Source organism: Macrobrachium nipponense, chromosome 17 (genome assembly GCF_015104395.2).
Source record: "Macrobrachium nipponense isolate FS-2020 chromosome 17, ASM1510439v2, whole genome shotgun sequence".
Taxonomy (NCBI): Eukaryota; Metazoa; Arthropoda; class Malacostraca; order Decapoda; family Palaemonidae; genus Macrobrachium; species Macrobrachium nipponense.
Window position 1 is genome coordinate 58,670,497 of NC_087210.1, and position 15,048 is coordinate 58,685,544.

At 35.4% G+C, this 15,048-nt stretch overlaps 1 protein-coding gene across 1 annotated transcript; it reads right to left on the minus strand.

Moving 5' to 3' along the window:
- Positions 1 to 2,436: 2,436 nt before the first annotated feature.
- On the minus strand, positions 2,437 to 8,148 carry LOC135196269 (acidic mammalian chitinase-like). The gene is made up of 10 exons (XM_064222973.1): positions 7,996 to 8,148; positions 6,200 to 6,345; positions 5,669 to 5,812; positions 5,197 to 5,328; positions 4,761 to 5,012; positions 4,315 to 4,500; positions 3,894 to 4,025; positions 3,386 to 3,556; positions 3,096 to 3,194; positions 2,437 to 2,638 (listed from the first exon to the last, which is right to left on the minus strand). The coding sequence occupies exons 1-10, from the start codon at positions 8,123 to 8,125 to the stop codon at positions 2,510 to 2,512; spliced, it is 1,521 nt and encodes a 506-aa protein (XP_064079043.1). The 5' UTR covers positions 8,126 to 8,148; the 3' UTR covers positions 2,437 to 2,509.
- Between the last annotated feature and the right edge of the window lie 6,900 nt (positions 8,149 to 15,048).

Sequence of the window (15,048 nt, forward strand, 5' to 3'; positions counted from 1 at the left end):
TTCTCAGTGCGCGAAGAACTGATATCTAAGGTGGAAAGATATAAAGATGCGTAAACATAGCAACATTCGCTCGCTTTTAACCAAGAGCTAAGGTCCTTAGACCTTTGTTTTAACACTAATGAAAAGTAACCGTAAAAACAGTTCTAAATTAGTAATGACTTGTTTTCTTAATGAGCATCTAAAACCCAGTGAAAATATGTGCAAGAATACACTGGAGACGAGTATGAGGATGGAATCAGATAATCTAACCTTAAGGAAAGGCTTCGATGAAGTTAATGAGGAAATAAGATGCGGAAGACATTATGTAAGAATCAAGAAACAGCTGAGTGACATGTTAAACTAAAGCAACTATGGAATAACAGTTTATTTTCTCAGATCTGTCAATCTAATGCTTATGTTTCTCAGGACGAGTCCAGTGAAATGGAACGTGAATGAGAAAAAAAAATGAGTACGGCGAGTGAGCGAAGCTCTTTTAAAGAAATGAGGTCCTATTTTTATTTAGATATCGTCATGCATATGACTATATATACATATACATACACACATTTCTGTGAAACACGTTCTCATGGGTTCATTATTTCAATATTTTATATATATATATATATATAATATATATAATATAATATATATAGAGAGAGAGAGAGAGAGAGAGAGAGAAAGAGAGAGGTAGAAGAGAGAGAGAGAGAGAGCGAGAGAGAGAGAGAGAAGCAGAGGAGAGAGGAGAGAGAAATGGATTCGATAAGAACGTCAGACAATTTCTAATGAGTAGCCTGAATTATCTTATATCTGATAGATGATGTCAGTTGCCAGACTTAAGAACTGAGCAAAGGATGATTTGGACTGTTTTCTTACGCCGTCTCCTACTGAACTTCAGGCGAGTTAACTAATTCTTCCAGGAAAAGAACATGCCGTCAACTTTACCTCTCTTCCCGGTGCTCGGAATGGGGAACAATTTAAATGTGGATAGATTGTACCGTAGAGTTTCTGTGAAACCATGGTATCCTTCTCGTGGTCAGGTCGGCAACGTGACCTCGTTGTGATTATGAGACGCAGGTTCGTTTCCCGCTACCGGACATCATAAGGCTTTGAAGGGATAAGTTTATCCCAAACAAGCGGAAAGAATTCGAGAAGAGGGCACTGTGGCTATTACAATCACATATGTATCTGGTCGAAAGTGACCATTAGAGTCTACATAGTTAATGATATTCTTGAAGGTTCTGTTATCATGAAGGAAAATTATTTTTTAAAACTCAGTGGAATTAAATGTGTGTTGAGAGAAATAATACAGGAATTTCCTTTAGTTATATGATATTCTTAATACTTCTTATAATTTATCCTTCCATAATAAGATATCTTTTAATGACATTTGTGGTAAATTGTAGCAGAAAATGTCTTTTCTTTCAGCTTTGGAAGGACGAATATCTGTCATTATCGTATAACGGATGAAAGTGAACGACGGAGAAGGGCTGAATGCCTCCAGAAAACCTTGACTGTGGTTAGACCCCGACTCTGGTTCTCTGTATTTATTTATTTTTATTTTCCTTTTGCCAGAAAGGACACATCGAACTCTAACGTCCTCCCACCTCATAATGTCCCGCCTAATATCGCCGTTTGATATTCTACTAAAATCTCCAGCGGCCATTCAGCACCCAGGGTTCATTTCAAAGTTTACTCCTTACTTATATTGTTTGTTTCTTCGCTGGAACTCTGTATGGTGATTTACTGCTCTAAATCTAAAGAACGAAAGTAATCTTTAGGATCACCGTGACATTTATGTCTAATATTCCTCTTCACAGATCAATTCGAATCCAAGTGCTTGGTTAGAAAAGGATTTCTTGAATCTATTACAGATCTTTTGCCAAGATTGTTAAAGAGTAGATGACATCAAAAATTTGATCAACAATCCATGCCATTTCATTTGCTGACTTTGTTCCTCCCAATACAGTGGCGTTCTGCTTTGTGGTCATTAGATAAGATTAACGCCCAGCACGAGAGGGAAAACAATTTAGGATTGTTCTCCTGATATTAGTACTGAAGAACTTTGGCATTCTCGGGAACAGCTTCAGAAAGGGAAACACAACAGGATCATGGTGGGGTATGGAATTCAAAGTTCCAAAATGCAGCCAGTGCTATTGCAGAGAACCTTCCCATAAAATAAAAAATTAGATAAATGTCTAAATAAATAATATGGGGCTCCCTCGGTGAGGAGAAGTTAGCTAAAGCATAACTTTCAAATATTTTTTATCATTATGCTTAAGTTCTCTTATGGTTTATTAGGGTCACGGTAATTTCACATGACATACGATTTATTTATGTACTGTTATTTTCATATTACAAAGAGGATTAAATTTTTCAGAATAAATAAAGCCCATACACCAAACAGTACCACAATTAGACCGAAGGGTGCAGCGTACATAGGATGCGAAGCAAGACTCGTTGTAGGGTAAAAGCTATTGGTTTATTTTAAGAGAAAATGAACGTTTACATTAATTCATTATTTCCGAATCGCTCATGCGCAGTCGTTGGGACAGAAACCAGCCTTGCAGACGTTGTCTTTCCAGTCGCAGATGAGGACTGTGGGGCTGAAGAGTGTTCCAGCATCGCACTTCCTCTCGTATTCCTCCCATCCCTGTTCGCCCTGGAAAGAAAAAGGAAGTCTTGTTGATGGAGGAAGTCTTCTAAAAACGGCACGTTCCCTAATTCTGATTTATTTTGGATATAATAATGTAAATGTTGAAAAACTAGTTTAAAAATAGCCATTAACATTAACACATAATACTAGAACCGAAGCGGGATGTTTAGAACTTATAAATTTTAATGGCCATTGTTTATCAATGGACACTGCACGAGTTCTAGCACTTGCTTCACTACACTCACTCACTCACTACAATACAATAACAGATGCAGGATTTCGATTAAATATTCAAAATTTTCTAATCTTTCGTTACGGTTTTAAAATGAATCAAAACCTTCCATTATGGAAAGGACTGCTTACAATTTCTAGCCTTCAAACTTAGGCATTTTTTTCAGTCCAGGAACTCCGGAAATGAAACTTTCAATAATCTTCTTTGCGAAGATAATGAACCGAGTCTTACCATGTTACAGAACCAGTAGTGGGTGCAGTCATTGGGGTCAGGGTTGGGTCCTGCCTGCTTGCAGTGAGCGGCTGGGTCGGGCGAAGTTCTGAATGGGTCCTGGAGGAGATGAAGCATAGAATTTTATTCTGATTAGTATTCCTTTCAACATAAAATAAATCATCAAGGATCACGGTGAATAAAAACGTTCAAGAACAGTCGTTCCCAAGCAACGTTATGCAGTGGTTAACAGAGATACAGAACTATAACTATCTAAAAAAGAAAACAAAGGAATACGCAGGACTCCTTACCCAAGTGGTGGGTGGCAGAGTGGATGGCTTAGTGTAGGCTCCACCGCTTAGTACTTCCATCATAGTCGTCAGCAGAGGGAATTTCACGCCATGACACTTGCCGTGGAAGTCGTCTGTCTCGACACTCCAGACCATGCAGCCGGCGAGGCCTTTGTCCATGGTGTATTGAGCCTACAATTCGGGTAGGTTTAGAGGGATTACATTATGGAAAGGCAATGATTCATCAGATTCATCTAATATTCTAATGACTTGAATGATTCCAGTTTATTATATGAGCATTTTGAATATGAAGAGACGACAGAAAGAAATCTTGACCTTTTCAGTAAGATTAATTTCAGGTAGACCAAAGATAGCAGGTAAATCACTATTCAGAATTGTCGCAACAAACACAGTAATACTACTGTTTCACGAGAGTTTCATTACATTAGCGGAAAACTCGTCCAAAAGTAGAAGCTTTTCATTTATTTTTCATGTAAGTAACGTCAATGAGGCAGATAAAAAGGGATACCTTGATGGCAACGGAGTCAGGGTCATCATATCCGACCCACAAATAGTTATTGGGGATGTAGTAGGCATAGGGCTCGTTCATGGCGGGATCATGCACCACTGTCCAGTCCTCTGTCATCTGATACTCGCAAATCTGAGGGATTCGTGAAAAAACATTAGCTTAAAACTGCCCAACTCCTTTCATTACGTTGAAAATATATTGCTTTGAAGATATAACAATATGTTTAAGATGATAAAGTTGCTTAATTGAGTAAAATGATTCAACTCCTAATCGTACAGAAGAATGCAGGAAGTTAAGATCAATAATAGTTAAGGATATGATTGCTGACTGCCATACCGCATTATATATGCAACCAAGATTTAGCTCTTAAAGCATCTTTTATGATGAAGAGATTCATCAATTACATACACCACTGACTTACTTCATTGTACCCGAGGTATCCAGGTTCTCTCGTGTATGGTCCAGCGGCACCAGGCTGGGTAGCTGGGGCATAGATTCCAGTGTCGGTTTCGTCTTTTAGCCTGAAGGTACGACCGTACAGGGGGATGCCCATGACCAGTTTCTCTTTGGGAGCTCCCTTCTCCAACCAGTAGTTCACGGCAAAGTCCTGGGGAATGTTTACTTTTTGTCACTCGTTGTAAATGACATCACGGAAACTAGTATTTGTCTTTGGGTGCGATAAGAGAACATAATGGATATTTGGTCTTGATTTCAGAAATGAAGACTTATTTTTCCTATTCTTAGTCATAAGGAATGTTTCACTAATTTACTCTTGTAATCTTACATATATAAATATTCTTGCTGTAAGTTAATCTTATCAAGAATACTTTTCTATTGCTGATTTAAACCATTAGAGAAAACTCTTACCTGGTTGAGATAAAGCGTATCTCCAGTATCCTCAGGATAAGCATAGAGAATGGAATGGTGGTGAGTATATGGCTCCCAGCTGCCATGCAGATCGTAGGTCATCAGGTGAAGGATATCGATGTATTTGGACAACTCAGGGATGTTATAGGCTGGGTCGATGGTGGCCTTCCCAGCAGACACGGCAGCTGTCAGGATCATGTTCTCGGCGTGAAGGGCTTCGTAGAGCTCTTTCATGAGGCTGATGTAATTGTCCTTGGGTATGAGTTTGAATAAAAATTATATTTTGTTAGCATAGCCTATTAGTCTGTTAGTAGTTCTGATGAGTTTATCTGTATTTTTAAAGATTAAGCTGTGGAATGTACAAGGTTTTCCTGTTTAAAAGATACCTTGAAGCAGTAGATTTTGCGAAAGAAATCTCATGAAAAGATGAACTTACATAATCCTCAGGCTTTCCGCCTCTCTGTGTAGGGTATTCCCAATCCATGTCCAAACCGTGGAAGTTGTGTTTCTTCAGAAGAACTATTACAGAGTCGACGAAGGTCTTTCTTTTTGCGGGATCAGCTGCCATCTAGTAAGAATAAAAAACAGTCCAGTTTAACATGAAGATGTTCGATTTTGAAATTATTTTGCATGCGGCAGCAATTTTTGCAGTGAAGATACCTTTACCTCATACATTTTTCATCATGCTATACGAAATCAATTATTTTTATTTTAGTCAAGGGATACATACGACAGCAACTGTCTTTCTCTAAAGGCCTATTCCTCAAGGTAAAAGTACTTTGTGGTTTAAAACAATGCACAGGTTTTCGAAGTATGCAAATAAAAGGTCTACCATAAATGTAGCAAGATACAAATTTGGGAAAGAAAAAAGAGAAACAATGATTCCGTCAACTCTCCAGCCAACTTACGTTCGAGTACTTGGTTGAACCCTCGTTCCATCCACCGATTCCCAAAGTGGTCTTGAGTTTGGGATTCCTGTGAGTCAGGTTGGTGAAGCGATCGAAGCCGCATTTGCCGTAGTCTTCGCACAGGTCGTTGTAGGGATCCAACACCTGGGTGGTGGGAAGAGGGGGAGGGGGAGAAGGCGGAGATGAAGAAAGTGAATAAGAAGTTTTAAAAAAATGAAAGGTATTTTCTCACTCTGCGTGAACAAACATCATTGTTGTATTCGCTATGGTAATTTAATCATTTAATGATTTATGATTTCATAAAAGAAGTGTAAAATAAACACACATATATGCTATATATGTGTGTGTGTGTGTATATGTAGTTATTTATCGGTCTGTTCGTCGGTAGTCGCAAGTGCAATCTTATGAATTTTAATGTGAATATTACACTTTCTCTTGCAGAACATGTTCACTAGCGAGGTATTTCATTATGTACAGAATTCCTGATAGTTAACGGAAAGTGATATTTCTTAGGACGTGCCCACATCTTACCCTGATCTCATTGTTGCTGCCCAGCCCAGCGAAGGCGTAGACGAGATGAGTGCAGAGGGTGGGGTCATTGTCTTCGACTGTGAACTTGCCAGCTCCCGGTCTGTATGTTGCCCAGGAACTGAAGTAACACACCAGCGTGAGCCCCTCTGAGTGTCAGGAGAAGAAGAAGAAGATTGAAAGTTACTTTCGGGGCGATTATTAAGAAAATCACTGACTTCATTCATTATCTCGTGAAAACTGAATATCTGTGTCAGAGCGTTGTGTCTCCTTCCGTCTTTTGGTGGTATTAGTAACTCCCATAAACTAAGCCTACTATAGATTGTACTCAATGACTCTTTGTGTTGTTTCACGCGATAAACACTTCTGTATAAAGTTATTGAGAAGACCGACAGATATCTTCTCCAGAGGTCTCTCGGAAGTAGAAATGCGTCAGTGAAAAATATGTGAAAGTATTGATCATATAATACTTAGACATATCTACACTATGAATGAGTTGGCTATTCACAAGGAAGTATTTTACACACATACATATATACACTTATGTATGCATGTATATAATATATATATATATATATACGTATCATATATACACGTATGAGTGCACATATATACATATATATTATTATATATATATATATAATATATATAGTATATATCTATATATATTATATATATATATCTATATATGTATATATATATATATAAATATATAGTATATATATATATATATACGTACATATATACGTATGAGTGCATATATCTATATATATATATATATATATACTATACATATACGTACATATATACGTATGTGTATGTATGTATATAAAAGTATGCGCGTATGGTTTTATATAGTATATATGTAATGTGAATGTACGTACATTTATTTGCAAGGAACATGTATGTGTGACTGCAAATTAAGAAAAAGGAAAATTAATTCTCTGGTTAACCTTAGACAAGGGATCAAAATTCGCTCAATGTATAGGTCTAAGGTTCAGTGACTTTTCTGCTACCGTCGAACGTTAGAATTCCTCTTCTATTTCTATTATCTTTAATTTTTAAATATTTTCATTTCTGGTTTTCTGCTGCGTTGGGTTAGCTATGCCATTTGGGTGTCGGTGACATATTTTACATAAAAAATAGCTATATCACCACCGTGTTCCGTTTGTAATCACATTCAACCTAATCCATTGGAGAATAATCGTTCATTTGTATATGGGTCGTTTGTGGATAGAAACCCATTGCATTCGAATTCTTGATAGTTTAATCCGTTCTGTTAATTCGGTAACCAAACTCCTACTTTTCTGTATCTTAGTCATTTCCATTTCAGCTTTGTGGGAAACCAGCTGGGGTCATGAGAGGAAGCCTTGTGTAAAAGTAAAGATAAGATAATAGGGCAGGCTCTCATGTTCTGTTGAATTTTATTTCAATATTAAGATTTTTCTCCGTCTACCCATCTCTGTCGACCGTTTATCATACAATCTAATTTATTGATTACATCAATTCAATGTACGTACTTATTTTAGCGGTTTAATTTCTGCATTAGGGCCAATTAAGCAGAAAGAAGTTTGAAAAAAAAAAAAAAATCCAAATCTGGAACAAAATTTTACGCTAAATATGTCTATCAAGGCGAGTATATTGTCTCTCTACCAGTGAGCTGCTGGATGAACTTGCTGTAACTAACGTTTTCTGTAAAGTAATTGAGCTTAGACTCAGCCTCCTTATCTAACAGGGAACAAGATAACTTGGAGCTTGTGACTCACTAGTATATTACCTGTAAGGTAATATATAATTACCTGTAAGGACGAGGGAAATGGCAAGGAGCCCCAGCAATAGTAACAACCTCATGGCGAATGGAGTGAAGACAGTGACTAACTGTGAGCAGACAGCTCTCCCATTTCTTATATCGAGGCGAAGAACCGCCATCTTGAATTCAAGATGGCGGTGGGCGAATCGCCCACTCACTCGGCAGTCACGTGTAGTATACTGTAGAAAAAAAATGTGGGGTGATTTTATCTTGTGTTCTAGAATAAAGAGGAGTTTATCTTGTTTCCCAAGTGCAACGTTCTGCGGTGTACAGCGGTGACGCAGTTTGTTGTGCATAGTTCGATACTAAGATTCAGAAAAATACTGTATCAGTAAAAGTTCAGTATATCTTACTTAGTTTTACCAGACAACTGAGCTGATTAACAGCTCTCCTAGGTACTGGTCCTTAGGAATAGATATTTTTACGTAACTAGGAACCATTATGTTATCTAGCAACGGGACCTAGAGCTTATTGTGGGATCCGAACCACATTATATAGGGAAATGAATTTCTATCGCCAAAAATAAATTCCTCTGATCCCGCGTTGGCCGAGACGAGAATCGAACTGCGGACCACCGAGTTCCCGAGCACGAAATCCACTCGTCCAACGTGTAACATTTTCAATTTGTGACTTTGTTAAGCGCGTTTCTTGAAAGTCATAAAACGAATTTTCAAACGTATTTTCATCGGTGTGACTGAAATTCAAATATAATTATATAACCCTTTCCCAGACTTTCTACATAACACCTATCATGTTACCCGATCTACCTAATTGATTCTTTAGCCTTGACTGAATAATTTGATTTCGGAGTAGGAGTTTTTTTTAGAAAACCAAAAAGCATTGTGTAAGGGATCTTCTGCTGTTATGACATTTGGAGAAAAATTGCATAGATTGCCTGTGTGAATAAGGGTGCAGATAAACTTACAGTCCTCGAAAACACCTGGTTTTCAAGGCAAACTCATAAACACTAGTCAATATTTAAAAAAATAGGAGGTTTTAACTGCTTTTTACCCATCAATGATAAGCAAACTGACCTTGTAGACATATGGTGCATCTTGTACCAAGCAAAAAGCCAAGGAATCTTTCATAAATTAACAATAGTTTCAAAGTAATTTTTCCATCCATTGATTTTTCTGAGGGGTTGAAAATTGCGATATAGATCGAGGTACGAAATTTCTGTGCAATGAAACAATAGAGTAGATCCTTATAGAGATATATTATATTTATATATATATATATATATAATATATATATAGATATATATATATATATATATATAGTATATATATATATATAATAATATATATATATAATGAATCAATATTCAAGATATGAAAACCATCCAGTAGCCTTTGATTTAGAACTTACTGCACAGAAATATTTGGCTAATATCTGGGTGATCTACCGAGGCGAAGTTATTTATATAATTCCGTCTTTATGTGTGTTGTATAGTTATGTTAAATATATCTTAGTTTTACCAGACCACTGAGCTGATTAACAGGTCTCCTAGGGCTAGCCCGAAGGATTAGATATTTTTACGTGGCTAGGAACCAATTGGTCACCTAGCAACGGGACCTACAGCTTATTGTGGAATCCGAACCACACCATATCGAGAAATAAATTTCTATCACCAGAAATAAATTCCTCTGATTCCGCGTTGGCCGAGCCGGGAATCGAACTTCGGACCACCGGATTGGCAGCCGAGCACGAAAACCACTCGTCCAGCGAGGAACTGTGTGTTGTATAGGAACGAACCCATTACCTCACCTAAGAACACAAGCAGGCCTATTATCTTCCCGAAAGTGTTTTTGGCCAGTTAATAGCACATCTAGCATATTCCACATTACAAGGCGTGATCCGACCTCCAGCTTACTCGGGACTGTGCACGGTTTTCCCCTGACGCATAAGCTGTAAACATTATATTCCTGCCTTAACGTGAAGTGGTGTAAGTATTATTCATAATTAGCACTACTCATACTAACAACAAGGATCAAATAAAAAGGATACAAGTTAAACCCGCTCGTACATTCTCAGTTATAAGTATAAACACAAAATAATTGAACAGAAATATAGCCTCTGAATTCAGTACATCAAATAAACGATGACATGCTAAAATTTACGGACAATAAGCCTGTTATTTCTTCAACGAGAATTGTAAAAATATGCTATATTTCATTAGAAATCATTTTTCTTTACTGTTTAACGTGCACATTATTTAATTTTTACATTTTCATTCTAATAAATAAAGCATATCATAAATATCCTATCTTAAAATTTCTGTATCCTTCACTCAGTGCGAAACACCCTTTTCGGACCTTTTAAAGCCTTCCTACCATCCCAAACAACAACAACAACAACATGCAACTGATTCAGGTTCGCTTGTATATATCTTTATTACTATAACACATTACACGTATTTATCAAGAATAAAACTTTAATAAATACCATATCTTTATTAGCCAGCAAGCACAATTTATGATCTATTTAACTATGCTAATCTAATTTTACAAAAACGAACCATTCCCAACACTGACGGTAGGGTACTCCAGGTGACGGTGTGTCCCGTCCACGGTCCGGCCCGGACTATCCAGTGTCCACTTGACTGGTTGACAAAGTGGGTGGTTAGTTTGGATGTCACCGATCGTACTAGGCATCTAATCGCGTGATAATTGAGCAGGGCCCGTATTTATCAAAGCTCGCAAATCCTTAAGAGTACTCTTAAATCATTAAAACACTCTTAAAGTTTTAAAGTTATGAAAATTCTTAAGAGAATTTTAAGAAACCTCTTACGTGCTATGAGTACTCATATCTCAGGCCGAGTGGTGGACCGTGGAGGGGTCTCCTAAGTACTTTGGAGTTTCTCATAGTGGTAGTCACAGATGTAAACATGGCAGACGAACAAGAACACCGCGTTCGCCGCCCGAGGAATTTTCGTCCAAGACTGGATATATTCGATGTGTATGACGACAGTGAGTTTAAAAAAAGATATAAAGTTGATCAAAGTGGCCTCATGTATGTGAATGACTTGATCAGAGAGGCGATTGCCAACCGCACAGAGAGGTTTTCTGCGGTTTCTAACATATGTCTCTCTCTCTCTCAAAATTAATGGATTAGTTAATTTGATCACATATATTGGCGCAGGATTAGACACGAAGGGTCAAGAATGGAATGAAAATGAAAATCCTTAGAGCTTTTTTTGGTTAGTAGCGAGAGAGGAGCACTAGGCCTATAGTACTAGTGCTTCACCTCTTTCATGTCTCATTTATTTGTGTGTGTATATATATATATATAATATATATATATATATATATATATATATATATATATATATACATATATATATATATATATATATATATGTATATATATATATGTGTGTATCTATCTATCTATTTCTCTCTCTATCTCTCTATCTCATCTATCTCTATCTCTATCTATCTATCTATCTATCGTATCTCTATATCCTATCTATATATACTATCTATCTATATCTCTCGCTCTATCTATTATCTATATCTTTATATATCTATCTCTATCTATCTATCTCTATCTTATCTCTATCTTATACGTACTATCTATCTATCTCTCTCTATCTCTCATCTCTATCTAATCTCTAATATATCTACCTCTATCTCTATATCTCTATCTACTATCTATATCTCTATCTATCTATCTATCTATCTATCTTAGTATCTTTATCTTATCTATCTATTTTTTTCTAATCTATATATATCTCTATCTATTCTAGCTATCTCTTTACTAATCTTCTATCTCTATATATATCTATCTATCTCTATCTATCTCTCTTCATCTATTATATCTCTATATATCTACATCTATCTCTTATATTATCTATCTATCCTATCTCTATAATATCTATCTATCCTATCTATCTCTCTCTATCTATCTCTAGCTATCTCTATCTCTAATCTATCTATCTTTATCTATCTACTATTCCTTTTTCTAATATATATATCATTCTATCTACTATCCCTATCTATCTCTATTTATCTATCTATCTATCTCTAATCGCTATATATCTATCTATATCTCTCTCTATCATCCTATCTCTATCTATCGATCTATCTCTACTATCTCCTCTATCTCTATTCTATATATCTCTAGCTATCTATATTTATCTATCTCTTCTATCTTCTCTTACTTTATGATTCAACATATATAACAGATCACAAGTCTTTTAATTTATTCCCTATATCAATCGATTCCTGTTTTCTATCATATCTATCGATCTATATTCGATATCTAATATTATCCTTATCTATCTATCTTTACTCTATCTTCTATCTTTTCACATTTGATATGATCTATCTACCAATCTATATATCTTCGTATTCTATTTATCTTTATCTTCTATCTCTATCGCTATATATCTAAACTACTATCTCTATTTATCTTCTATCCCTCTATGCTATCTAGCTATCTACTTTTGAATTTCACATAATAATCAGATCTATCAACTTAATATCTTATCTGTCTCATCTATCTATCTATCTCTATCTATCTTCGAATCTATCTCCTATTCTCATAATCTATCTAGCTTTTATCTATCTAGCTTTATCTATCTATCTATCTTTTATTCTATTTATATATCTATCCTATATTTATCTGTATCTAGCTCTATTCTATCTTTTATTAAACTTATATAATTCTTCTAATCGAATAAGCTAAATACTTATAAAGATCTATTTCTCCCTACCCCCCCCTAATTCCGAGCCTATATATCTATCTTTATCTATCTATCTATCTCTATATATCTCTATATCTATCTATCTCTATCTCTCTCTATGTATCTCTCTCTATCTATCTATCTCTATCTACCTCTCTATCTCTATCTATATATCTCTATCTATCTCTATTTATCTATCTCTATCTATCTATCTCTACTTTTGAATTCAACAATAATATACAGATCACAAGGTTAATATCATAATTAATGAATATATTGAATTTTTAAAATACTTTTTTTTAATTAAAATAATGGCGAAAATCGTATATTCATGGATTGTAGCACTATATTTTCCGCTATTGTTAGCGAGATCTTCGCTTAAAAGTTTCTCCTAAACATACCTTTTTTCATAGCTAAGAGATTCTCTCAGAGCGTTGATAAAACACTCTTAGAAGTTCCTCTTAACTATGAGTGATTGAGTGACTTAACAGAGAATATTTATGAGATGTCATAGGAGCTATGATAAATACGGGCATATCTTTATGAAACTATATTTACGATAACATTTTCATATAACTATTTTTGCAATGGCGTTTTTTTATATGAATTTTCCTTTTATTGCATGTTGCCGTATACTTCATTAAAGTACAAAGAATGCTCTTTCAAATGATATATAGCACATTACAATTACGATTAATTTCAAACCCACAAGCGCGCACAGAAATAACTATCTACGCACACAAAAATGTGCAATTACTTCATTCGTCAACCTACATACATTCACGTTTCGTAGCGTAACTGACTAAGGAATGATGATAGAAAGAAACTGAAAAATGGATTAGAAAGCTGATAAAATTTACTATATAATGCATAAATAAAATTGATAGGTGTTCTCAGAAATTTTCGATGAATTCTAGGTCAAAGACGGACCAAAATTTTTAAATTTTATGTAAATATTTACCACATTTTTCTCACATAATTTTTCATCTTATTACATTTTGCCATATACCATGTAAAAGTACAAAGAATGCCCTTTCAATTGGTATATGACACATTATAATTACAATTACTTTCAAACCCATAATCGCGCACAGAAAATATTATCTACGCACGCAAAAATTATAAAAAATAAAGCGTTCGTGGGAGATCTGAAATCTAGCCCCGCCCCTTGTGAAACGTCATCAGATACATCCAGCCAGACTGACGAATAACTCTTTGTACTTTTTTTCGAAAATATTATAATTGTTTGAGGTATGTATAATTAATACCTTTATGTATACAGTTTGTGTTATATGTAAACTTATGTGTTCGGAAGTATATTTATGTGATATGAAGTGTTAATGAGAAATTTGCTGGATATGTGTTTCCTGTATCATTTTCTTCATCATTTATTCCTTTGATACCTTATATCGTATATGATGTAATTCTTATACTTTTGATATTGTTTTCTTTTTTGAGGTCAAGTCGTGCAAATGCAACTGCCATTTTTTACACTGCCTGTATCCACATTTTCTTTGATATTGCATAACAATAAGTATTCTTAAGAAGATTTGGAAAATATAATTAATCTATCATTCTAACCTTTAGCATAAAAAAAAGTTGCTTTTCAAAGTGAGGTGTGAACACAGTGACAGAACTAAATACATTTCTTAAGAATTATTTAAAATCTTGATAATATTACTGAAAGAGAGAGAGAGAGAGCGAGAGAGAGAGAGAGAGAGAGAGAGAGAGAGGTGCCATGTTATAAATAATGGACTTGAAGAGACTACAGCAAACCAGTATATAGGTAAGTAGATAAATAAGTAAAGAATAAATATATGAAGAAAGCTGGAGTAGCTATGTGTGTTCAAACTGGTATATTTTATGTGCAATAAAACAAGGCTTGGTGACTATAGGAGAGAAAGGGTATTAAAAAACATCAAGCATGTGACCTCTTTACAGATTTTATCAAGATTTTATCGAAAACACCATGCGAAATGGATTAAATGTATAAAAACTAAAGGTTCTTTAAGTAATTCAATTGAGAAGCACCGAAGTGTTACGCTTGTGACTGCCGAGTGAGCAGACCCTATATACTTTGAATGGGTATTATAAACCATCAAACATGTGACCTCTTTACAGATTCTGTCAAAATTTTATTAAAAAAACCATGCGATATGGATTGAATGTATAAAAACTAAAGGTTCTTTAAGTAATTCATTGGAGACGCACGGGCAGTGTTACTCTTCTGACGTCACAGTATCAGCTCCGCCCCCACTGCCGAGTTGAGCAGACCCTATTACTTTGACTCTGAGTTGGACAAGAGGATTATATACGCAACGTTTCATGATCTGAAAGACACGACGAGTTAAAGGG

Bases quoted from the DNA above. Each gene is read 5' to 3' on its own strand.
- LOC135196269 (XM_064222973.1), bottom strand. From the start codon at position 8,125: ATGGCGGTTCTTCGCCTCGATATAAGAAATGGGAGAGCTGTCTGCTCA. The intron at 5,013-5,196 runs GTAAGTTCATCT...CTCATACCCAAG, and splicing joins GCGGAAAGCCTGAGGATTAT to GACAATTACATCAGCCTCAT. The intron at 3,195-3,385 runs GTAAGGAGTCCT...CATCTCCTCCAG, and splicing joins CTCTGCCACCCACCACTTGG to GACCCATTCAGAACTTCGCC.